Source organism: Schistocerca piceifrons, chromosome 8 (genome assembly GCF_021461385.2).
Source record: "Schistocerca piceifrons isolate TAMUIC-IGC-003096 chromosome 8, iqSchPice1.1, whole genome shotgun sequence".
NCBI lineage: Eukaryota > Metazoa > Arthropoda > Insecta > Orthoptera > Acrididae > Schistocerca > Schistocerca piceifrons.
This window is the reverse complement of record NC_060145.1, coordinates 488,864,054-488,891,259: the sequence shown is the minus strand read 5'-3', so window position 1 is coordinate 488,891,259 and position 27,206 is coordinate 488,864,054. Positions and strand designations below refer to the sequence as shown.

At 41.0% G+C, this 27,206-nt stretch overlaps 1 protein-coding gene across 1 annotated transcript in view; it reads right to left on the bottom strand.

The window, feature by feature from the left end:
• Positions 1-27,206, bottom strand: part of LOC124712485 (ankyrin repeat domain-containing protein 65-like) — a 160,470-nt gene that overhangs the window by 83,459 nt on the left and 49,805 nt on the right. The window contains exon 2 of the mRNA XM_047242780.1: positions 15,821-16,405. Within this exon, the coding sequence (XP_047098736.1) occupies positions 15,821-16,405 (585 nt within the window). The remainder of the gene's footprint in view (positions 1-15,820; positions 16,406-27,206) is intronic.

The following is a 27,206-nucleotide window of genomic DNA, read 5'->3' as shown; positions in this document are numbered from 1 at the left end:
ACATACGTTGTGATTCTGTCTTTAAGTTCTGTCGGAAGTATACTATTCAAACCGCGAATAAATGCTGCTGAAGAAATAAACCGAACGGTAATTTACAAAATTGATAACTGTCACCAAAACAGAGAAAAGCCGTGTACTTTCTGCAGTCCGGATGGACCTGAATTTGCCAAAATCCCGATTTCAAACCTAACGTGGAATAAATAGCAGTACCATGAAATTTCTGTAGAAGTTCTTCTAGTGTCTGTGGGCGATCTGTTTCATTAATAATAATGTTGATGTGACGCGAATCAAGTACGAGACGAAGTGAACCATCCTTTTTCTTAACAATATGGAGTGGGTTTATGTACGGACTAACTGCCGGTTCAATAATACCTAGGTCAAGCATAGCTTGCAATTCTTTCTTAACTTGTTCTCTGTGAATATACGGAATGGGATAATGTTTGGCTTTAAACGTGTCGTTCTGTTTAACTTGAAATTCATACATAAAACCGGACATAGTACCAGGGACGTTGTCAAAAACTGGAGCTTGCTGTAAAAGAATTTTGCGTAGTTGTGTGCATTCGTCGTCTGTATTTGCACTGCTCTGTTTAACTTTATCAGAAATCATTTGCATACCGTCATAGTCGGCTTCGTCTGGAGTATTATAGTTGTGTACGTACGTATCTGTGAACAATGTGGAATGACAGTCTATGTTACGTGATGCGGAAATGACCTCTGTACGATTAATTGTTTGTTCTTCTGCAGATAAAGAGTGCTGAAATTCTAAAGCCAGTTGTACATTTTCATCCTTTAACATTAAATAGGAATTTTGAAAGTCAATAATTGCGTCGTGTTGTACCAGAAAATTCGTACCTAAAATAACGTCTGTTGTCAATAAGGGAACAATCCAAAAATTTGAGTGAAATGTATGACCTGCAATACAAAATGATAAATGTGTCTGTAATTTTACATCTACTCCTTTACCAGATACTGCTCTTTTCACTTCAGTTTTGCCTAAAGGTAACGTAGGATAGGTATTCTCTTTGTTACATTCGTTGAAAGTTTCCTCAGTTATAACTGGCATAGGTGATCCAGAATCGATTACTGCTGAAAATTTGGATGATCCAATCTTTACCTCAATGACAGGGTGGGAAATGGTTTTTTGAATAACTGGTCTTTCCTGCAAAAGAGTGTCTCGGATGTCGTCAAAAGTAATAACATTTTCGTAAACAAGATTCTGCGTGTCAAAAGTATTGCTTGCGTTGCTGGAAGATGCAGCCTGTACTGTATCTAGTCAAATTCTATCTGACGTGCTATCATTTGCGGGAGGATGCTGTGGCATTTCGACTATTTCAACTGTTCTGTTATTTCGTCCTGACGTATTACGTTCGGGATGATATCTACTGTCTGGTTCATTCATGATAATCTGTTGTTGCGGATGATTTTGCTGCTGGTAAGACCGACTGTTATTAAACGTACGCTGAAAATTGTGCTCATTATTTTTACGTCTGTCATGATAGCCATTGCTATATGGCGCGTTGCGATAGGAATTGAAATGATGTGTTTTCTGTACGTACTGGTTTCCTTGTTGCGGTGCGTTACTATTTGGTGCAGCCGACGCTATACGTGTAGGCGGCGAAACATTAAAGCTTGGTTGGCCTTGCAGACTGCATTGTTGGTTTGGTATGCTAACCGCTTGGTTTTACTGCTGTTGTTGGGAAAAACCTCTGTTGTTGCCAAAATGCGTCTGCGGTAGCTGAAAATTTCGTACATACTGATGATTACACTTCTGCCTTTCATTAAAATTACGCTGGTAGTCCTGGAGTGTCTAATGAAAATTGTCACTTTCAGGTAAAACTTGTCATATTAGGTTTTCTTTACTCATTCTTAATCCTAGATAGATCGATAGCTGAAGAGCTTTTTTGACAGATAAAGAATAGTAGAAGAGAAGGCAGCAGTGCAGAAAACTAAAGATGAAATAGCACTACTACGGCTCGGGGCCCTGTGCACGATACGGCACATATTCATTGAAGTGTAATGAATTCCCTGAGGTCAATTACGCACTCCAAATAAATTTTAGATTCTGCGTTACAGGAAATGCCGGTAAAAATTCAAAAACAAATTGTTGTATCCAGTCCAATTCTAGTTTCTGTATTACAGGCCAAGCTGATGAAAATTCAAAAGCAAATCGTCGTATCCAGTCCAAAGCGTGAATGTATGTTCTGTCATTATTAAGTACCCTAAATTTTCTCACAGATAGAAAGTGTTTGTAATAAAAATTATCGTCTTTGTCTTAGTAGGTTCAGCATTGTATGATAATCTGTTTGTCTGTGACTGTTCGGAATCTAAGTCACGTACTCTCCGTAAATTACCTAAAGTATACTGGCTGTGTGAGTCTGACAAATGTTCGGAAAGTGGCGTATGCTGTGATGTGTTAAAGGCTGAAATATTTTTCATCTCCGTCACTTCTTGCTGTAAAGTTGACAATTTTCTACGTAATGTATTATTGGACGAACCTATCTCATTGACCGTCTGCTGTAAATTTTGGAATTCGGGTGTTTGATTAAACGAAATTGGTGAAGTATCGTCTGATTTGGTGTCATTATTACTTTCGATAACATCAATACGACTGGCCAGTTCATCATATTTTTCAGTCAGTGCTTTTACCTGATCATCGTTTTTAGTATCACAAGCTTTAATTTGTTTTTGTATTTCACGTGTGGTTTTGTTCAATTTATTATCGTCTGCTTTGATGGCATCAGGATCCTGTAATAGTTCCAACTTTTCAAGTCTGTTGGTCATTGTCTGGAAGTCTAATGTGTGTGTGTGTGTGTGTGTGTGTGTGTGTGTGTGTGTGTCTGTTTTTGTTTTAAGATCGGAGATTTCATCATGCAATTCGGTGTTCAACTGTTTGAGAGTATTAATTTCGTCTGATACTGTAGCAATACTGTTGTCTACGTATGTTTTTGCTTTCGTAAACAATTTACGCTTATCTTCCTGTCTCTGTGCAGTAATTGTTTTCACGACTTGTTGCTTTACTTTATTCTGTTCCTGTATAAATTTACGGTAACGCGTTTCACTGTTTTGTAGGTGGTGATTAAAACTTTCGGCAATTTGGCTGTTCTGTTGGTCAAATTTCGCGTCTACTTTCGCATCCAGTGTGCGTGAAAGTTCTGCTGACATTAATTTAAACTCGTCGTGTAACTGTGTTGCGTTTTCAGAGCATTGCTTAGCGGCTGCACTAATTTCATCTCTAAGCCATTTAGTTGTGGCTGTATGTGTATTATTTAATTCCTGAGCCACAGATCTAATTTCTTTATTACTACTCCTAGCACATGCCTTAATTTCCTCACGTAATTGTTCTTTAGTATTGTGACATTGCACGGCAACGGCTGTAATCTGTTCACTAAGCTGTTTGGAATTGCTGTCTAGTTTTTCATTAAGTTGTTTGTTCGATTCGTTAAGGTTGTCGTATTTTTCATTAATTTGCTGTTTGAGATTTTCATTAAGTTGTAGCAATAATGCCATAAATCGATCCATGCCAAAATTAGCTGCTGTATTCTCTGTGCTGTGTGATGGTGTATGTGCATTTGTCACGTTTTGTGTAACCATTAGGTCATTCTCTGATTCACAGAAAGGTTTGCCAATTGGATGTGCACTCTTGGTCACTACACCGGAATCAAATAGATCTGACGTGTTTTGTAAATATTATTCACCTTCGTTAGAAACAATTATCTGTTCACTAGGTAAATTTTGCAAATTAGGCGTGTCAAACTGTGCAGCGTTCATTGTATTAGAACGTGCCACGTCATCAATTGTCGTTAAATTAACAGAGGACACATTGGAATTTTTTTGCTCATCATTAGCATTAAAATCATTATTAGTGGTCGGTACGCACTGATTATCTGTAAATGGAGGATTATCATTATTACACAGAGTGTCGCAAGTATTATCGGTCAAATTATTCGAGTCGGCTATTTCACTCATTACACATCGCGATGTACTGTTAATAGTTTTTCGCGGCATTTTTCACAAATCAAAATTAAGCACAAAATAAAACAAAGTCAAAGCAAAAATGGAACAAACACAATTACAACAAAGAGCAATAAATTGCCGATGATCTGTGAAAGAAAGAGTGGCAAATTAGTAAATGCGTTGCGCCAGATGCAAACTACATTTAAGTAAATAAGAGCAGACATATGACTACTTCTCAGAAATTCACAAAAAAGTACGATCCTGGCCGATTGTCGCCAAGTGTAACCTCCCCACAGAAAAATTAAAATAAATAAATATTATTTGGTTAATGATTCTAAGTTTTGTGTAACCTCAGAACAAAATTGGTTCCCATTTATAACCTCCCTACAGAAATTCATTCACATTTAACCTCCACACAAAATTTGTTTCCCATTTAATGTACCCACAAAATTCTATTCTCATTTAATGTAAGCTCGAAACAGAAAAATTCCTAAACCTCGTAATGAAAAATAAATTCAGTAACCTGGTAAATTTTGGACGACAGCAGTGCTGCATCATGGCCCTGTAAGATCATTCCGAATAAAAAGCAAAAATTCTTACTTCAATAAAGTCGGTAACTATCTGCTCTTACAATAGCTTTTTCCGGCACAGCTCTGTGCAATGCTGGCCTATAGATTTGTCATTTATGAAAGGAAGCAACTGATTTTTCTTTTGCAATAATCGAAATGATCATGGATTGAAGAAATTAGTAAATTCTTTAAATTGAAATGAATGCTTGTTAAAAATTACTTTATATCACAAAGATTATTATTAGGACATTTTTAAAAGATTTACATGGGAGTTCACACAACATTACTAGATGTGCGCGACGCTGCTTTTACCTTATACTATAACGCTCAGGCTCCGCCATCGGTGCACCACGACCGGCCCAGCCAACACGATACACCAGACTGCTCACTAGCAACGACTTACTGCTACACATTTCCTACTGCATACAACACTGATCTTTGGTCTCAGATTCTCTTATAGCTTACATATCGCAGGCAGCGCGTGAGCAATTACATCTGCTCGAGTGCGCTAGCAACAAATTCCTTAATCATGGACTTCTTACACGTTTCATGGGACACTGTGCTGGCACTTTGAAAGTATTAAACTTCTCAGCAAACAACTGACCACGTCATTTCGACTTCGCTGTCATGTAATTTTCCTACTGTTCCACAGTGAGTACCATCGTACCCTTGCCGGCCGCGGTGGTCTAGCGGTTCATGCACTCAGTCCGGAACCGCGCGACTACTACGGTAGCAGGTTCGAATCCTGCCTCGGGCATGGATGTGTGTGATGTCCTTAGGTTAGTTAGGTTTAATTAGTTCTAAGTCTAGGGGACTGATGACCACAAATGTTAAGTCCCATAGTGCTCAGAGCCATTTGAACCATTGTTCCCTTTTCACTGCTCCACTATTACTAACACAGTTCGTACTACGCTCTGAACAGGTGTGGATCACGTGCCGGGTGTACACGTGGTGTGTGCGTCACAGGGTGTGGATATATGCCTACATACACGTCCTGTGGTATACACTCGTCCGGGCAACTTTTGTTTGCCCCACCCTGTATAACTCTTTGTAATGTGGTGAACGACCATATGTAGAAGTCATTGTTCCTGATCAATGATAAAGAATATCGTATCTCTTAAAGTCATACTCTGTACGAAAAACTGTGTCCGAAATTTAGGTCTCAGAACTTCTGTATTGAAATAATAGATTTTTCTTGAATTCCCGGATCCTCGATAAAGCGCTTCCGAAAGAAATTGTGTTAACGTCGGCAAATTAACTTTTCCCTTACGATAACACAATGTGTATTCCGTTGTGACACGTACAGTAACCTCTGATGTGAAACGTTTTGCATTACAAAATCCGCATTGTAAATTCATAAGACCACAGCTGTAACTGGCAAAATTATGTGGCATTCCCTTCACTTGATATTTAAATATATCAGTCAATAAAACTGTTGCATTGTTGATATGAATTTCCACATTCCTATTACTTTCTCTACGCAAAAACTGCGTCTGTCCAGCTCTGCATCTTTTGCTCTGATCCCTTAGCGTTTTCCCTCTAGACACAGCCTAAAACAAACATGGCGTCCGTGCAATAAGCGACGCTGGAAGTCGTAGTTACTAAAAATGAAGAAATTAAAAAATTAGGGACTTCAGATTTTCTGGTGGCGATGCAAATGATCACAAAGTTACTCATACAGAAAATTAGCAAAACAACGAGACCAATGTGCAACGTTATTTACAGGCTTTGTTACAAACATATTTTGATTTCCAGTGCTGACGTCATTGTCATGGCAGCTGTCGCATTGCAGTATGTGTGTGTTACTACAGATGAACCACGTAAACATGAACGTCTTTAGAATGCCATTTGACGCAACATTGTTATTTTCGTGTGTCATTTGTAGCATGGCAACTGATCGGTACAAAGCACTTCAGTTTTAGATCACGTATTGGAATTTTAAAGCATGATAGTGAAGCTATGAGCAGAGTTACAAATATGGAAGCATCTATTTCCTGATGCCACTCTTAACGGCTACGTACACACACAGCTCTTCGTTTGTGCACGTCTATTTCGAAGTACCTTCAGAATTAATTGGCCTCCTTGCATAATTAATATTCAAAATCGGTGCTTCAATTTTTGTGTTCCCATATATTGAGATGTATTACCAGACGCTGTCAAATAATATTTTAATCACAAGTTCTTAAAATCAGCGGTTTCCAAAATATGTAAATGTACAGGACTATTACAAATGATTGAAGCGATTTCATAAATTCACTGTAGCTCCATTCATTGACATATGGTGACGACACACTACAGATACGTAGAAAAACTCATAAAGTTTTGTTCGGCTGAAGCCGCACTTCAGATTTCCGCCGCCAGAGCGCTCGAGAGCGCAGTGAGACAAAATGGCGACAGGAGCCAAGAAAGCGTATGTCGTGCTTGAAATGAACTCACATCAGTCAGTCATAACAGTGCAACGACACTTCAAGACGAAGTTCAACAAAGATACACCAACTGCTAACTCCATTCGGCGATGGTATGCGCAGTTTAAAGCTTCTGGATGCCTCTGTAAGGGGAAATCAACGGGTCGGCCTGCAGTGAGCGTTGAACGCGTGCGGGCAAGTTTCACGCGTAGCCCGCGGAAGTCGACGAATAAAGCAAGCAGGGAGCTAAACGTACCACAGCCGACGGTTTGGAAAATCTTACGGAAAAGGCTAAAGCAGAAGACTTACCGTTTACAATTGCTACAAGCCCAGACACCCGATGACAAAGTCAAACGCTTTGAATTTTCGGCGCGGTTGCAACAGCACATGGAAGAGGATGCGTTCAGTGCGAAACTTGTTTTCAGTGATGAAGCAACATTTTTCCTTAATGGTGAACTGAACAGACACAATGTGCGAATCTGGGCGGTAGAGAATCCTCACACATTCGTGCAGCAAATTTGAAATTCATCAAAAGTTAACGCGTTTTGTGCAATCTCACGGTTTAAAGTTTACGGCCCCTTTTTCTTCTGCGAGAAAAACGTTACAGGAAACGTGTATCTGGACATGCTGGAAAATTGGCTCATGCCACAACTGGAGACCGACAGAGCCGACTTCATCTTTCAACAGGATGGTGCTCCACCGCACTTCCATCATGATGTTCGGCATTTCTTAAACAGGAGATTGGAAAACCGATGGATCGGTCGTGGTGGAGATCATGATCAGCAATTCATGTCATGGCCTCCACACTCTCCTGACTTAACCCCATGCGATTTCTTTCTTTGGGGTTACGTGAAAGATTCAGTGTTTAAACCTCCTCTACCAAGAAACGTGCCAGAACTGCGAGCTCGCATCAACGATGCTTTCGAACTCATTGATGGGGACATGCTGCGCCGAGTGTGGGAGGAACTTGATTATCGGCTTGATGTCTGCCGAATCACTAAAGGGACACATATTGAACATTTGTGAATGCCTAAAAAAACTTTTTGAGTGTTTGTATGTGTGTGCAAAGCATTGTGAAAATATCTCAAATAATAAAGTTATTGTAGAGCTGTGAAATCGCTTCAATCATTTGTAATAACCCTGTATATAATACTCTGAACTTTCACTCTTCCTAAGTAACACTTTTCTGGCACTCTGACATGCCACTGCGTACTTATAGCGCAAGTGTTGTACTCCTTATAGTCAGATGGTCTAAAGAACAACTTGTGCTAATCAAGTTAAGGTCATACATTAGCAGCATAGATAATGTATATTATTAAGAAAACACAATTTTCAATGAACACCAATCTGCCAGAGCATGGTGGTGCACTGAATGACGAGTGTACCTGGGGAATTTACCTTGGAACTGTAAGTATTTTAAGTACGTACAGGCATGTGCATAATGTTTCGTAATCAGTAAGTGCATCACATACACTAAATGAATAATGTTTTATAAAAGAGCCCAGGCAGATAATACTTTAGTCCTTCAGACACTGCTGTTCAAAACTTGTCTGGTTTCCTTACAGACCATAATTTGACAGAAGTCTAAAATTGTCTTCACTTGATAGAAAATGCTTTCATCGATATGATACATGGCCGTTCAGAACTGACAATGAACTGTGGAAAGTCTTCTTGGCGTCGCGATTCGATGCATCATCAGAACATACAGTAGCTCTGTAAAAACAAAAAGAAGGAATTACAACATGAAACACCACAGACAATTTGGAAGGAGAGACAGCTTTGGTCGTACATTTTTGTTTATTATCGCAAAATCGATTTTCGGTCACTTAGTGACCATCTTCAGTGCTGTGATATATAACTTAAATTAGTAAGCACTGGTGTCAATCACATAGACTAATTTAAGTTATATATTACAGCACTGAGGATGGTCACTAAGTGACCGAAAATCGATTTTGCGATAATAAACAAAAATATACGACCAATGCTGTCTCTCCTTCCAAGTATACCCATTATCTGGTCGTAGTGCACAGGACACTATGGAGTCGCCAATCAACCACAGACAATTATATGCACAATGGTCAACCATTGAGCAAATAGTTATTAATTGAAGGCTTTCGACTGGTCAAACGGGGGAATTACCTGGTTATGGGAGGACAGCAGACAAGTCCAATGCTGCAAGACATGAGCGCTGCACCGCCTTCTGCACAAGGAAGAATGAGCATTTTTCTAGTATTTTACAAGCAACAGTCATGCAGTGTTTTGAACAACAGCGAGATAGAAAACAACACAGGCCAATGAAAAATTTTTTTTTAAAAACTTTTTTACTTTGATAGCTGATCCTCGTAGATTTTTATGACCTGAATCCGAATCTAGCGTTAGCTTTTTTCTATCACCCATAGTTTTTGAACAATATGCTTTTTATTATATAGTACAAAAATCCTATGCTATACAGTAAACGGAGAAGTTAATGAAACGATTTGTCACAACATAAGCATGGTCTGTATTTGCAGTAAGCTACTTCAAACAATGATATGTCTTAATAGAGGTTTCACACGTCAGCTGGAATTGGTTTGTATTTTCTTTCTCTTTTTTCTTTGAAGATTCTTGTGTAGCTTTTCCTACGATGAGTCGCTTGCTGAACTCGGTGAAGTGACCAACAGTAGCCCGCATCATGCTGGTGTTTCAGAGGTCTTGGTAGCGTTTTTCCATCACTAATTTTGGATGAATTAATAGACAGACTCCAGTCTTCCTTTTAGTATTCAGTACCAAACTCATTAGACAGGGAATGTCTGAGCAGTACTAAATCACCTTCTTGTTGACAAAAACTTGGAAAATTGCTGCTCTCTCCTTCTATACATGTATATGCTAGTTCCAGCTGCCAATAAGTTCTTTTCTTTTTAATCTAGAGCCAAGAAATTCAGCTTTTTCTTTCGTTAAGCCCAGATCCCTAACCAAATCGTTAAGCTCGGTGTCAGTAAACAATTTGGGCACTAGACTCTCTGTATTACAATGGAATTCATCATCATATGGTTCATCTAATGAGATTGTGCAGCATAAAATACTTCTGTTGGAATAGAATTTGTATCATCTGGTGGTTTAGGAACCGGCAAATCTACACCATGCCCTACTGGTCGGATGGCGGACGGAAGGTTAGGGTAGCTTATTACCTTCTTGTTTTTCGAATTATGTCCAGTAATAACAACACTGCAAGAGTAGTAATCATGAGAATGATTTCTTGGCTCTCTCCATGTCATAGGAACAGCAAATATAAATGCTTTTTGGTCCTTTTTGGACCATTTTCACAGATATTCAACACACAAAAAACATACCTTTTCCAGTGGCCAAGATTTATCTTCATCACCAAGTTTAGATCCAAAGTATGATAGATAAACCTTTTTCACAAAGTCTGTAATGGTTCTTTGGAGGTCATTCATCACAAATTCACAACAATATAACAAAAACTGTCAGCAATCATGATTAGAAATTGTACTGAGCACATGCACAGGAAATGGGAAGTGAGGTTAGGTTCACAGTAAACAAAACACCATCTGTTAACACAAAAATATAATTGGTCTTTTTTTTGCCCAAAAATGTTTTTCATCAGAGCTACGAACGTCATCTACATTTGTTACACTTCCTTTTTAAATTATTTTAGCTGTATAAAAACTATTAAATTCTTTAAAAATCGCTTAATTTAATAAATTTAACTGTAAACTGTGAAGAATTGGTGGGTGACACAGCTTTTTAAGTAACATATTTGTGTTTCCAACCCTAAAAAACATAAGAATAAGGTATTTTCAGTAAAAAAGTTTTTCCATCGTTGGCCTGTGTAATTTAATCAGGAATAATCATGAACGTCCGGTGTGAATGATTTCATTGATAGTTTTTGTACTCCCAAGTCAAAACCTGTGTTCCTACGAGCCATAATACAAGTGCTCTGGGATGCTATCTCGCTAAATCACTATGGAGCAAGGAACACAAATAATTTATCGCACTATGAGAAAAACTTTGATAGTGAGACCGGCCTTAGTGCGTTTCTAACCAGAAATTCATTCCTTAGATATGGACACTGGCTGTTGATCTGTGTCCTCAGATTGACGCAATTAAATGAACATTAACAGTCGTACAAAGAAATGTGCGTTAGAAACGAATACTTATTATTTAATATGACTTGGTGGCAGTATTTACGAGCATGAAAAAATACACCTGTTTTTAATGAGCTTACTTCAGTTAGTGAATCTAGATGTGACGTATACAACAAACTTACAGCAGACCAACTTTCAACACTGCGCATTTCTAGAAGAGGAGAGCTGCAATTAATTTTGAATACGTCTTCGTTGCCCTAGACCACGGAGCAGAAGAGTCACACTTACATCTGTACGTTTCACAAAGTTAATGGAAACTTAAGCCAGACCACGGTGCCAGTGTTGTCGTTCACACATTTCACACAGCCATACCACTACAGTTCTTCCTTGTATATGCACCGTACCAATGTTAAATCCAATTTCATTATTAGTTTAGCGTCTTCATTTTATAAACGACGTTTTATTCCAGCTTTAACACCACTTTGTCGATCACATAATTTCGATTGCACAGACCATTTCTTTTATTCTCTTCGTAAGCGTCGTCACTTCTGTCCCATACGTCACAACACTTTACACAAAAATCTTCTACAGCCATTTTTTTGTTTCTTTCGATATAGCTGCTGCTGTGTTGGCAGAAGAGCCAACACCGTGTTACTAGGGGAGGCCGAATTGCACGCGTTTTAGCTCACGCAGGCTGGCGTGAAGAGGGAAGAACTATACTGACGTGAGGTCTGGAACGTTACAAGGAATTAGAATTCAGAAAGCGGACGTAATTAGTTTGCTACTTAACTTTAATCCATTAATGATGAACATCGCTCTTGACGGTACATGATTCACAATATTATCTGTCCAGAATAGTAACTGAATATGGCGCCTTGCTAGGTCTTAGCAAATGACGTAGCTGAAGGCTATGCTAAATTGTCGTCTCTGCAAATGAGAGCGTATATAGTCAGTGAACCATCGCTAGCAAAGTCGGCTGTACAACTGGGGCGAGTGCTAGGGAGTCTCTCTAGACTAGACCTGCCGTGTGGCGGCGCTCGGTCTGCAATCACTGATAGTGGCGACACGCGGGTCCGACGTACACTAACGGACCGCGGCCGATTTAAAGGCCACCACCTAGCAAGTGCGGTGTCTGGCGGTGACACCACAGCAGCTCTCAGTACTTTTCTGATTTTCACAGTGATCAATATGAAGACAGTATTGCGGATATGCAAGCTGCTACTTAGATCGACACCATCCAAGCAGCACGGGAGACTTACACATGTTACGAGGATTCTTTGAAACTGTGCTGTAATTCGTATAAAAGGGACCACTGCAACCTACTCTAGGCCACTGCCGCGATGTTTGCAATCTGTACTTCTAGGCGTTTCTGTGATCTTAAGAGGATGGTATTCTGTAGACGAAAGGGTAACTCGAAGAGTATGCTTGTAAATGGGACTTTTGGTAGATAAACAACATTCCCAAAGAACCCAGTTCGATGAAAATACAGAAAACTTGTGATAACGTAAAATAATTAAGGTTTACACTGGCTGCTTACTTTATCAGTGCGGAGACCTCTGGAATAATGTAAGGGAGGCTATGGTCCATACGTATGCAATAAATACTGGCCCAGGGGTGAAAAATTTCAATCAAATTTGCTATGCGGAACACTCTGGCCTGTATTCTACATAGCTCTGTTGGGTTTCTGAGCTTTTCTACTTCGATATCCATACTCCGTAAACTCTGTAAACCACCGAAGTGCATGGTAGAGAATGTTTCCCATCACACTTCACAGTAGCCTCACTTTCCACATCATTCACATAGGGAATGAGGGAAGTGTTGACTGTTCAGTGACCTCTGTGCACACTGTGATTAGTCCGATCTTCCCTCTGCTATCCTTTGTGTGGAGGGTTGTGGCATTTTCCTAAGCTCCTAAAGTAACACCAGTTTCTGCAACATAAAAATATGCTTCCACATAGTCATGGTCGTCTATGTTAATATGGCTGCCACTTCCAGTTTTTGAACATTTCTTTGATGGTCTGCCATGGATCAGAAAAATCTGCGATCACTCGTTCTGCCCATTTTGCACACATCTGATACCGCCTGTTAGTTGAATCTGCTATGAATCCAACACACAAGGACAATATTCAATTACTGATTGTACAAGTTACTCGTAGACAGTCTCCTTCATTGACTGACAGCATTTCCTCAGTGCCGTGCCAATGGCAGCTTGTCTCCATTCAACGTTCCTCAGCAGCTATACAATTATTTCCTTTGTGTCTTAATATTTGAAAATATGAGTATCAATAGTTTTTACCGTTTCAAAGAGGAATAGACCTCAAGTTAAGTGTATAGATTTCTGGCTGGATTACCTACACTAATTCGTCAGTCATTTTTTACAGTTATTGGGAGCCATAGTTCAGCAGGCTGCCACCTTGGTCAATGAAGGCGCTGTCGGCAGAAATTCTAAGCAGTGGGTTGCATGGCAGCCACTGCGAAAATTCCAATGGCATGACTCCAGCCTGAGGGAAATGAACTAAAGACCCACAGAAGGGAAATGAGGAATAAGGAAAAATCCACTGCAGTACTTTGTGGAATGTGACTGGAGATACACTTCACCTAATACATGGAGGAACGTCTTATAACTGCATCATTACAGCTGTGCGGGAACTGTCCGATTGGAGGTATTTCTAAGATTGTTTTTAAATAGTGATTAACTAATAATGCAACTTCAGATAAGCAAATAGCATGGTATGAATATTGCAAATGACACGATGATGTAATTAAACACGATAGCTATCAAACCATCTGCACTGCAGACACGTGAGTTATTCAGTTTGTCTTCAGAACTAGTGTCATGTGACTATCGCTAATGGTGTCACCCTGTAAGTACAGACACAGATTACAGCACAGGGGACACAGAAGTAATTTCAGTGCTGGGTTTGACATGAAGATCCATTCAAGCTACATATCAGTACGTGACTATTGTCTGGGTAGGGTGAAATCTGCAAAAGTTTCACTTGGCACAAACCACGATCCTATCAATTACTTTTTTGTAATCAGATGCTGCAATAACTGGTGTTTCTCAGTGATAGAGGACTATCCGATTTTTGTTGTCTTCACAAATGGAAGCTTGCATCATGTTGGATTTGTTTTTATGAGGGTGTGATGAAAAATAATATGTGCAATTTTTTTATTTGAAAACTCTTATAGCTTTTAAATAAAGCAAATTTTGTTACCATTGTAAATCTTTATTCTTCATGTATGCATATTTATTTTGCAACGTAGTCACCCTGGTGACGAACAGCTTTCTGACAACGAGAGACCAGTATTTTTATACTGTTACTATAGAATGTTTGATATTGATGGAAAGCTGCAGATTATGGCTTCTTCGACAAAGCCACAGTTAAGTCCTCGAATGCGATCTATAAGTTTTAGGTACACATGAAAGCAGAACGGAGCCAAGTCGGAATTGTATGGAGAATGGTCGAAGTCAGTGAAGTCGTGGCATCGGATAGTTGGAGACATGCAGTGCTCTTGTGTGGTATAGCATTGTGTAGAAGGACAGAAGGAGAGGATGATCTATGTGTCGACAGTTTTCTGAGAGTCTTGCTGTAAGCTGAGATAGTTGTGTTACACCTTGCCATGTTGCATGCTGCAGCTTAGTGGCAGCGAGCAGCGGCTTGTGTCAGCAGAGTGGGAAATTCGGCTAAGTAATATGCATGTCATGTAACACGTCAACCAATTTTTAGAACAGCATAAAAATTTCTCAAGCATTATTTTTCAGTATGACCTCGTAGATATCTCTCATTGTCCCTCTTGCTATGATGATTTTTGCATACTTACAAGTAGGGGATGTGTTGTTCCTACAGCATAATGTAACCAGGAAAACATGAGTCACTCGACAGAGCTACTGACCAAAAATCCATTTTAGAATCACATGGAGTAATCTCATAAGCATTTTGCTCCATTTTCTAATGTTTTGTTCTTGTTGGAGATGAGGGTACGAAATGTGCAGCATTTACACATATTTTGTGTTCTACATATTTAAATACTGCTTAGTACATTGAGCCTATTTCGGATATATTGTTAGATCTTCAGTTAGAGAGTTTTATTGTTAGCAAAATTGTGTATATTTTTTAAACTAGTTATAGTCAGCAGTTAAGTCATGCCTTGTCAGTGGTGCAAAGAAAGTGTTCTACAGTGGAACACATGTTACTTTTTAATTAACTGAGTTTCTTTAATCTGTTTACCATTTTACCTACTTTGAGAACTGGACATTGTGTTAGTTGCCAATAGCTCCTATTTCAACATATTTTTAATTTTCAACTGTTTTATTATAAACCTTATTCTTAATTTCATTCAATTTGCTAATTATTGGCGTGTAACAAAGTAATAATATAACAGGTAGACTATTGAGTTCAGTACTGAAGAGATTTTCACGTCTGAAGCACTTTTGAATTTCAATTGAACATTTGTTCCTAGGTTCATGACAGTGTTGAATCTTCGTACATTGTTTTACATGAGGGGAAAGTTTAATGTTGCTGTATTTTTTTATAATTTCAGAAAAATCCTGCAAAAATCAATGGTGTGTACCATGATTTGAAATTGGAATAAGATTATGTATTAAACATCTTTTGAAGGGTTCACTACAAGCGGCGATAAAGGTTTGCCGAGATACAACATTCTCCTTGTAGTGGGAGTACGAAAACAGTGAATGACCACAGGTTTTAATTTATCATATTCTTTGTTTTAATATGTAGAAACGCCCTTAAGTGGAGCTGTTTCCGCTTTACTCCAAAGGTGTCTGTCGGACTGTTAACTTCACTTTAGAATGTCTATCAGCTGCTGGTGGTTGTTCTGTCTGGCAAGGTCCAGTGGTGTTTTCCCCTCGTTATTCCTTGCCCAGCGGTCAGCCCCTGCCTCAAGCAGTGCAGCTGCCACTTCTGCGTGGCCGTTCAGAGCCGCATAGTGCAGCGGCGTTCGCCCCCACTGATTCCTGGCGTTGTGGTAAGGAGTGGCCGCCAGCAGCAGTCGCACCACAGCCACGTGGCCTTCCAATGCAGCCAGGTGCAGGGGCGTGCTCTGCGTTTTGTTCCTGGCATCAGCCTCCGCCCCTGCCTCAAGCAGCAGCCGCGCCACAGCCTCGTGGCCATTACCTGCAGCCTTGTGCAGGGGTGTGCTCTGCCAGTCGCTGCTCCTGGCGTCCACCTCTGCTCCACCCTCCACCAGGCACCTCGCTGCCTTCACATGTCCCTTTTTTGCTGCCCAGTGGAGGGCGGTGCACCTGTCCTCGCTCTCATCTCTCGCCCCCACGTCCGCACCAGCTGCCAGCAGCGTCTGCAGCTCACTGACTGAATCCTCCTTCGCTGCCTGAATCAGCCCGCTGTTCTTCTCCATTTCAGACAGGCTCCTATGCAAAAATGGCAAACCGTCACATATTTCTCCAAGTAAATACTTCTGATTAAGAATACTGCAAAAAAACCTGATATGATACCAGTTCCAAAAGTAGATCTATCCAACGAACACCAACTAATCTACAATTTTCTTCATTTGTGATACGAAACAGTGGGACAGCCTGTATTTATTGAAGTACGCATGAACAGTGACATCGTTCTCCCAAAGTCTTCATCAATTAAAAACTCCTACATTCTGTCTCTCCAGACCTTTAGTCATCATATTTTGTCACATTGATTCCTGACATTTAGTGTTTTGCTGTCAGAATGCTGCTGTTAAGCAGCCATTGCCCTCCACTGAAACAGATGCGTTATGAAGTTATAATAGTCCTCTGTGTGCATTATGTGCAAATTTGTCGAAACATCAACGTCAACAGAGTCAGCTAATGTTTGACTCGAAAAAATTAAATCGAAATACTTCAGATATAGGAATAGCTGTGGATTACTCCTTTATCCATACAAACAAACATATTTGTTGGCATATACATATATCATGCAAGCAGTTCTCAGCAAGTCTGTATAACAAGCATATCCACATGCAGTCTTACACACTCTCATGTGCACACACATACACAAGCATATCCACATGCAGTCTTACACACTCTCATGTGCACACACATACACATATACATATACACAGTATCACACAACCACCCCTCCCCCCCCCCACACACACATAAAAAACACACACACACGCACCCTCGTCCATAGTTCTTGTGGGTGCAATGTGTCTAAAGGCAACAGCAAATCCTCAGTTTGGAGAGTAAATAGATGATTCATGTGCTTGCCTAGATTACGATTCGCAATACAGCTCCTGAACACACTGTAGACCTGACACTGCTCATGTATTGATTGATACATACGTCATGTGCTTTGTGTGTGACAGCCTCACTACAATATGTCTAATACACAATACCTACATTATGGCGCTATAAACTGCATTCCATGCCCTCCAAGATTAGAGTCCTCCCTCAGGCATGGCTCTGTGTGCTGTTCTTAGCGTAAATTAATTTAAGTTAGATTAAGTGGTGTGTAAGCCTAGGAGCCAATGACCTCAGCACTTCGGTCCCATAGGTACCTACCACCTACGTGCGATCCATGTCATCAGGAATAAAATAATTCATTACAGCCTAAAGCTACTGAACATCAAATTCTTTCTATTATTCTGCCTAGTAAGATATTAGAGATAATGAAGAGAGTGAGGATCTGAGTGTGTGGATTGTGCCCTCCTAGTACATAAGACTGAAAGGGCAGCAGAAGACTCAATCCCAGAAAACATGCCCTTCTAGGGCTCTGCCAAGACACCTCCGGCATGATGGGGCCCAAGAACGTGATGTGGCAGCTAACGACAGGAGAGAAACACTCAAAACCTACATCTATATCTACATCCATACTCCGCAAGCCACCTGACGGTGTGTGGCAGAGGGTACCCTGAGTACCTCTATCGGTTCTCCCTTCTATTCCAGTCTCGTATTGTTCGTGGAAAGAAGGATTGTCGGTATGCTTCTGTAGGGGCTCTAATCTCTCTAATTTTATCCTCATGGTCTCTTCGCGAGATATACGTAGGAGGGAGCAATATACTGCTTGACTCTTCGGTGAAGGTATGTTCTCGAAACTTTAACAAAAGCCCGTACCTAGCTACTGAGCGTCTCTCCTGCAGGGTCTTCCACTGGAGTTTATCTATCATCTCCGTAACGCTTTCGTGATTGCTAAATGATCCTGTAACGAAGCGCGCTGCTCTCCGTTGGATCTTCTCTAACTCTTCTATCAACCCTATCTGGTACGGATCCCACACTGCTGAGCAGTATTCAAGCAGTGGGCGAACAAGCGTACTGTAACCTAATTCCTTTGTTTTCGGATTGTACTTCCTTAGGATTCTTCCAATGAATCTCAGTCTGGCATCTGATTTACCGACGATCAACTTTATATGATCATTCCATTTTAAATCACTCCTAATGTGTACTCCCAGATAATTTATGGAATTAACTGCTTCCAGTTGCTGACCTGCTATTTTGTAGCTAAATGATAAGGGATCTATCATTCTATGTACTCGCAGCACATTACATTTGTCTAGATTGAGATTCAATTGCCATTCCCTGCACCATGCGTCAATTCGCTGCAGATCCTCCTGCATTTCAGTACAATTTTACATTGTTACAACCTCTCTATACACCACAGCATCATCTGCAAAAAGCCTCAGTGAACTTCCGATGTCATCCACAAGGTAATTTATGTATATTGTGAATAGCAACGGTCTTATGACACCCCTGCGGCACACCTGAAATCACTCTTACTTCGGAAGACTTCTCTCCATTCAGAATGACATGCTGCGTTCTGTTATCTAGGAACTCTTCAATCCAATCACACAATTGGTCTGATAGTCCATATGCTCTAACTTTGTTCATTAAACGACTGTGGGGAACTGTATCGAACGCCTTGCGGAAGTCAAGAAACACGGCATCTACCTGTGAACCCGTGTCTATGGCCCTCTGAGTCTCGTGGACGAATAGCGCGAGCTGGGTTTCACACGACCGTCTTTTTCGAAACCTACAACCGACAAGCTCCCGAAGAGAATTTTCTGTACTTTAATCACCTCCAAGCAAGTGCACAGCATATATACAAAATAAAAAAAGGGGAGCTGCCGACATTGACGTAATAGCTAGCCTCTTCAATGCTCCATGACTATCATTTGGAATAGAATTGAGAGAATAAGACGTATTAACACAGCAATGGAAAAACTACAGGCAACATCTAAAATCCTTTTAGAAAACATTTTATGCAACTTGAATCCAAGCAGATGAGAACAGGAAAAAACGATTTAATGGTACAGAGTCAGATGGAACACCTGTCAAATGGGAATTTCTCCCTGTTGGAGACGACTCTAGCAATAGTACGTAGCAAGATTATGGGATCAGGACTGAGTAACATTCACTGTTCATTTCTCCAAAATATGTCATAGAAGGGTGATGTGTCGACAGAAGTGCCGACACAGTGTTATTTTGAGGGGGCCGATATGCACGCTATAAGCTCACGCAGAATATCGGGAATTCTGAAACAGGACGCTCAATGAATGGTATAAAGAAAAGTACGTTGCTTTTGGAATACTTAACTTTAATCCATCCTTGTTGTATACATCGTTCTTGTTGAGATATGCTTTAGACGATAATTATCAATTGCTATGTAAGGCTAATGGCGCCTTGCTAGGTCGTTGCCATGGACTTAGCTGAAGGCTATTCTATCTGCTCGGCTAATGAGCGATGCTTCGTCAGTGTAGTCGCTAGCAATGTCGTCCGTACAACTGGGCGAGTGCTAGTCCGTATCTCGAGACCTGCCTTGTGGTGGCGCTCGGTCTGCGATCACACAGTGGGGACACGCGGGTCCGACATGTACTAATGGACCGCGGCCGATTTAAAACTACCACCTAGCAAGTGTGGTGTCTGGCGGTGACACCACAAAGGGATTAATTCATTTATTGAATATCTTAAATGAAATATGGACCAACCAAATCTACAGCCCAGAAATGAAGACTCCTCGGATAGTAAAATGGGATAGGCGCCTCAGTGCAGTCCGTCATACTGTTCCATCATCCATTTTAAAGTCTTGTTAACACACGATAGAAAAATGATGGAATACAAATTAGAAAGGTAGTCTCAGAATTGAAAAGCACTGCGCCTTCGACATAGAGGTTTTAAAAAGTGTATCGGCACGGCTGAACGCTAGTATCATTATTACTGATACATCACTTGCGTTCAGTGACAATCAATATTTTCCAGCAGTGTATACGGATTTGACAACCGATTATGATTCTATTCGTATGCCCCCATTAATAAATGAGTTGAAGAATCATGATGTCCCCCAGTCATTCATGCGCAAGCTCAACCGATTGTTGGTCGATAGAAGCCTGATTATTACAAGAAAGAGCGGGGCCAAAGAGAACAAGGAAGGGGTTATCATTAGGCTCACCATTGCTGTTCAGTCTGTTTACATCAGAATTACATTCAATGTTTCACCTAAGTGTGGGATGTAGATGCATGCAGTATGCACATGATTTATATATTTATACTCGTATCGCTAGTTTTCCTGAGTTTCAGAGCATATGGATAAGGCTGTGGTATTGTTCAGTTAATGGCTCAATGAGAACTGCCTCGACGTATTGCCTGATAAATCAGCTGTGTGCCTATATACGAGACATATGCTTAACCTAACAAAAATTGTAATGTTAGGACCCTTTATACTCCCAGTCTAAAGAGTGGTCAAGTTCTCAGGGCTTTGTATCTATCATAAGTTAACATCATCACATTACATTAATCAGATAATTAACAAATCTGAAGGTGCCAGGAGTATCCCTCGCGCTGTGACAGGAGTTCGTTGAGAAGCACACTCAAGGATCTTCATTAGCATATACAGCGCACTGATAATACCTTACATGTATTACGGATGCATCCGTTACAGTTAAGCAACGCAGAATTGACTACATAAATTATGTGTTACTGTGAAGTTATCACAGCTCTGAAATCGACTCCAACTAAAGCCTCGGTAATGGAATTAAATGTATTCCCGACGCACGTCTTCTTCTTCTTCTTCTGCTTTGTTAGGACCCTTCAGGATCACTTGTGGCTTTTTCTTTCTTTTTCTGTTAAGTCCACTTTGATGTTGGTGTCCGACCACCTGTGACCATCCACCAATCCTTTATACTTCTCCCTGTCCTGTGCTACTGCCTGCAAATTCCTTTCTTTTATTTCTACAGCCTTCGAGTCATCTCTGACTTCCTTCACGCAGTTGTTTCCCGTATGACATGTTGCATTCCATATCTTCTTAGTCAACCTCTCCTCGGCCATCCTCATGATGTGCCCAACAAATCGTAACTTCCTCTCTCGCATCTCGCTCGATATGGGTTCAGTATTTTCATACAATTCCTGTCCTGTTCTGCTCTGTGTATCCAGATATCACTATGTTTTTTGGTGCCCCATATGTCTCTTAAAATTTTCCGCTCCTCCTTCTCCGACTGTACGCAAGCTCTCTTGTCGAATGTGATCGTTTCTGATGCAAACAGAGCAGCGTTTCTTACAGTTGCTGTGTAATGTCGCAATTTTGCATTCCGTTACATATATTTCTTGCCGTATGTTGCTTTCACCGCGTACCATAGGTTCTCCAAAAGCTGTTCCTATCTACTGCGCTACTGTTGCTCTGTATTCCACCAGTTATCTTCTCCCCCAAATAACGAAAACTGTTTCTTTTTCAACCACTTGGCCATAAATCTCCGATTCAGACTCAGTGTTCACTGTCTTGGTCTTCTTACGTGCAATCTTCAGTCCGACCTTTCCTGCTGTTTCGGCTAAATATTTTAGTGCTGTCTTTGCCTCTTCTTCTGTCTCACTTTAGAGTGCAATGTCATCTGAGAATTTTAGACAGTCCAATGTTACATTATGTTTGCCCTTGTACCCTATTTTCACACCTTGATCTTCATGTTACTTTTTAGTTGTCTCCACTGTCTCACTGCTTCGTCCAAAACCAGGTTAAATAAAATTGGTGACAGTCTGTTCCCTTGCCAGATTCCTTTTTTATTACGAAGCTGTCTGACAGCGTACTGCGATGCCTAATCCTGGCAACAGTGTCGCTTAACGTTTCCTCTATTACTACGTGTGTTGCAGCATCCAGTCCTCTAACACGGCAAGCAGAGTACTTCTGTCAGCTAAATCGTTGGCCTTTCGGACGTCCACAAATGTCAGTATTGTTGTGTTCTATTATCCGTTTTATTCCAAATATCTGTTCTGTACAGTCCTTCCCTTTTTTAAAGCCACACTGATACAGATACCATCAGTGCCCGATGCCTTGTTGTTTTTGAGGTTTTTAATCACCTCTGCCACTTCTGCCCTGGTGGGTCCATTGTCTAGAATATCCTGACTTTTGTCTCTAGAGCATTAGTGTGTCCACTTTACTGTCAGTGCTTCTGCATTCAGAAAATCCCTAAAATACCTAACCATTTCCTCGCACACCTCTTTCTCGCCAATTTTTGTTGTGCCATCTTGTCCTATTACGGAGGGTCTTTTGCCTCGAAGCCTTTAATTCTGCTCTTCATTTCTCTGAAAAATACCCGTTATTTGTATTTCTTGAAGCCTTTATTCGCTTCTTCAAGTTTCTCATTCCATCAACTTCACTTTGCATTTCTGATGGTTTTACTAGCAATTTTTCTCGCATTCTGGAAGTTCGACCAGTCTTCTTGCTTTTTACAGGATTGCCATGTCATCCATCCTTTCCTCCTGATCTCGACTGCATTCTCACTTTCATCCGTCCACCACTCATAGTTCCGTTTCTTGTTGTTAGCAGCCAGCAGGACTGCCTCTTATTCCATCATATCTCTCACTCTCTTCCAATCACTCTGAACTACCATTCTCTTTGCATACTCTGCTCTGTGTTTTTTCAAAAGATCTAGGTCGATTCCGTGTTTATGGTCCTACGTTTCCTTGCTCTGTTGGCTATCCGTCTGCATTTCATTTCGACAAGGTAGCGATCTGATTCCATGCTGCTATTTTTCCCCACTTTCGTGTTCATAAACTTGCTGTGATTCTTGGCACGGATTGCTACATAGTCTAACTGTTTTTCCCCTATCCTGTTTCCAGGGCTGATCCACGTTGTTTTCTTGCTTGCCTTAGCTTTTTAATGGGTGATCATTATTCTCATCTTGTGTCTCCAAATCTCTCACAATTCTTGTTTGTTCTCTTGTGAGCTGGGTAATCTCCCACAGGATCTCTAAACTTCCTTTCTGTGACTATTTGCACGTTAAAATCGCCTAGCAAAATAGTGACACCTCTTTTGTCCCATTTGTCACTACCTCATCCAACGTGGACCAAAAATGTTCTGTTCCTACTTTGTCTTTTCTGTTCTTATCATTTTTTGGTGCATGTGCATTCACTACAGTATAGGTTTTGTTTCCTGTTTTCACTGTCACATACGACAGCCTCTCGTTTATGACCTTCCACGCAGTGATACCATCCAGGTGTCTACGATCTACTATAAAGGCTGTCGCAACCATAAAAGGTTGCTTTGCACCCAACATAGGGTTTCCCGACGTAGATCAAATAACGTTTCATCATCAGAATCTTCCTGAAACGTATTCACTTCTTAAATGAAAATCTGACAACAGGGATTAAAGTGCTATGCAGGCATGTATTGAATTAAGAAGATATTTACTTCGATGCTCCGTCCTTCTGCAAATACGTCGCCACTTCCTAAATTATAAACTGCTTGATCACGCCCTACGCTAACACCTTAGTATAGCTGCATATCAAGACGCAACTTCTTTTTAGCCAAGGTACACTGAGTGAGAAATGTTTAGCTAGCAAACTAGCACCTGGACCATCCCCACCTCAGATCTACGAGGATAGGTCAAAATAAAAATAGGAAATCCATTTGTAGAATGCAATGCTAATCGCGGAGGCAAATTCAAGCTCCCTGAAGTTGTGTCCATAGTCACAGCAGAACTCATAGCGCTTTTAGACGGATTTAAATACGCAAAAGAAGTGCAAGAAGAAAAAAAGTCAATTTTACCAGACTCACGTTCAGCAATGATGCTCATAAAAGGCTACTACGCCAACATAACGAAAATTATCTATTATCCCGCATTTTAGAGGCAAGGCAGTAGATTTCCCGCATAAAGAGTACGAGTATCATATTACGGCTCAAGATGCACAATGGAATGAAAGGAAATGAAAATGTAGACAAGCTGGCCAAGGAAGCTCTTTACACCGCTGCAGCGAAATACGATAAAGTGTCACACAACAATCTTCACATCGTATAAATTATATTCAGTGCCAGAAGGAATGAAAATCTACAACGGTTTGGCGACATTGAGGAGAGACACTACGCCCCAGTGGTAGCTAATGACCCATCACGTCCCAAGTACCAAAATCGCAGGTACAGCGGAAACTTTGCACTGAGGTGTTGAAAGTCGTGGGGAGCCCCCTAATACCACGTCCTTTTGCCCTGCACAGTGCAGCGACTCGGCGTGGCGAGGACTCAACAAGTATTTGGAAGACGCCAGCAGAAATACTGTAGCATTCTGCCTCTAAAGCCGTCCGTAACTGCGAGAGTGTTGCCAGTGCAGGATTTTGTGAACGAACTGACCTCTTGAGTATGTCTCATAAATTTTCGACTATTCATGTCGGGTGCTCGAATTCTCCAACCTATCAACAACAGGGGCCCAGTGACATGGAGAGCATCTGCAGCCATTCATGGACTTTATATTCCCAGGAAACGATGGAATTTGTATAGGTGATGATGCGCCAAGTAGCCGGACATAATTTCCAGTCAATGATCTGTTCAGTAGGATCAGAGGACCTAGTCCATTTCATAGCTCACACCATTATGGAGCCTTCAAATGGCTCTGGGCACTATGGGACTTAACATCTGAGGTCATCAGTGCCCTAGATCTTAGAACTACTTAAACCTAACTACCCTAAGGACACCACACACATCCACGCCCAAAGCAGGACTCGAACCCGCGCCCGTAGCAGTCGCGCGGATCCGGATTGAATCGCCTAGAACCGCTCGGCCACGGTGGCCGGGTATGGAGCCTTCACCAGCTTGCACGATGTCTTGTTGACAACTTGGGTCCATGGTTTCGTTGGGCCTCCGCCACACTCAAATCCTACCATTGTCTGTTACCAGCTGAAATCGGGACTCATGTGCAGTCGGGACTCGTCTGACCATTCCATGGTTTCCAGTCGTCTAGGATCTCATCGGTATGGTCATGACTCTAGGAGAAGCGCTGCAGGCTGCGTCGTGCTGTTTTCAGAGGCACTTGCGCCAGTTGTCTGCTGCAATAATCCACTAACGCCGAAATTAAATGCACTGTCCCACGAATACGTTCGTCGTACGTCCCACATCTGCGGCTATTTTACGCTGTGTTGCTTGTCTGTTAGTACTGACAACTCTACGCAAATGACGCTGCTCTCGGTCTTTAAGCCAAGTCCGTCGGCCACTGCGTTGTCCGTGGTGAGAGGTAATGCGTGAAATGTGGCATTCTCCGCACACTCTTGACACTATGGATCTCGGAATACTGAATTCCCTAAAGATTTCCGAAAAGGAATGTCCCATGCGTCTAGCTCCAAAGACCCTTCTGCATTCAAAGTCTGTTAATTCGCGTCGTGAGGCCACAATCACGTCGGAAACCTTTCCACATGAATCACTAAGTACAAATAAAAGCATCGCCATTGCACTGCCCTTTTTTACCTCGTGTACGCGATACTATCGCCGTCTGTATATGTGCATATCGCTATCCCGCGACCTTGGTCACCTTAGTTTGTAGTAACATTGGCGCGAATTTGCTTCAATCACGGGATATTCCGCCAAATCTCTACTACCTGAACATAATCAAATCTTCTTCATGTGAATGCGGAAGTGAAGAAGGTGTTAAGCACATTGTCTTCAGGTGACACAGAAGGTATCCAGAGTCTGCGAAACTATTACAGTATCTGATGTCCTCTGGAGATGCTTTGCCTGCAAATATTAAGATCCTTCTAGCAACAGAAGGCACAGAAGTGTGTAGTTCCTCTACAGTTTTGTAACAGATGTTCAAAAAAAATGGTTCCAATGGCTTTGAGCTCTATGGGACTTAACATCTGATGTCATCAGTCCCCTAGAACTTAGAACTACTTAAACCTAACTAACCTAAGGACGTGACACACATCCATGCCCGAGGCAGGATTCGAACCTGCGACCTTAGCAGTCGCGCGGCTCTGGACTGAGCGCCTAGAACCGCTAGACCACCGCGGCCGTGGAAACCATTTTGTTTAAAGTTTGTGAATATTCTAAGGTACTGAATCTGTGATGCTGGTCTCTTAACGTACTTCAGTGCTAGGCCCCTCTACCAGCTATAGCTTTTGTTTGTACAATTATAGGACGATCTCAGGCTGTCGTAAGCCTTGCTCATAAACCTTCGTGACAAAAATTGTACCAGATTGGATTCATATGAGAAAATTTCCAACGGTATTTTGTGGTTGTTAGCCGAGTTATTCTTTTTATGTATCTTTCAGCCAATTTAACCTGTCACTGTTACATTTTTCTATTTTGTAACTCGTCTGATGATGGCAGTAGATGTAATTAGCCATTGTGAATCGTACTGCAATGCATGAGAAACACGGGCGTTTATGAATAACCGGCCAGACATGACATTCCTTTACAGACTTTATGTCTCCAACAGATAACCACAAATTCTAGTATTGTAAGACTACATAGTTTCAAGCATTCTCTCAAGTGTACACCCCCAATTAACTGAAAGCACGCTTTCAAGTCTGGGAAAGTATTTAAGATCCAGTGGCACACTTCTCTCAGATACGTTTAAGAAGTTCGTGTCCAGCATGGTTCCATCAGTCAGGAATTTTTTTGAAGATAATTTTCACCTTTGTCACTTTCATGTTAAAATTTGATTTTTTGCAGGTCTCCATTCTTGTTGATCAGCAAACTGATTTCATGAGTATATTCCTTAGATATTATTTTACGTATAGAAATGTTTCCAAGTCAGTGGCCTATAATTTTGCTGTCAGCAGCCATCCCCACCGAATCAGATTTTTTTAATTTTTTTAATTGATAATGTTATCTTAAGGTAAGGAATGAAGAGGTTCTGCTCAGATTCGGAGAGGAGAGTAATATATGGAAAGGACTGACAAGAAAAAGGGACAGGATGATAGGACATTATTTATTAAAACACACCCCGAAATAAGTTTCATGGAAATAGGGGTAGACTGCAGAGGTAGACAG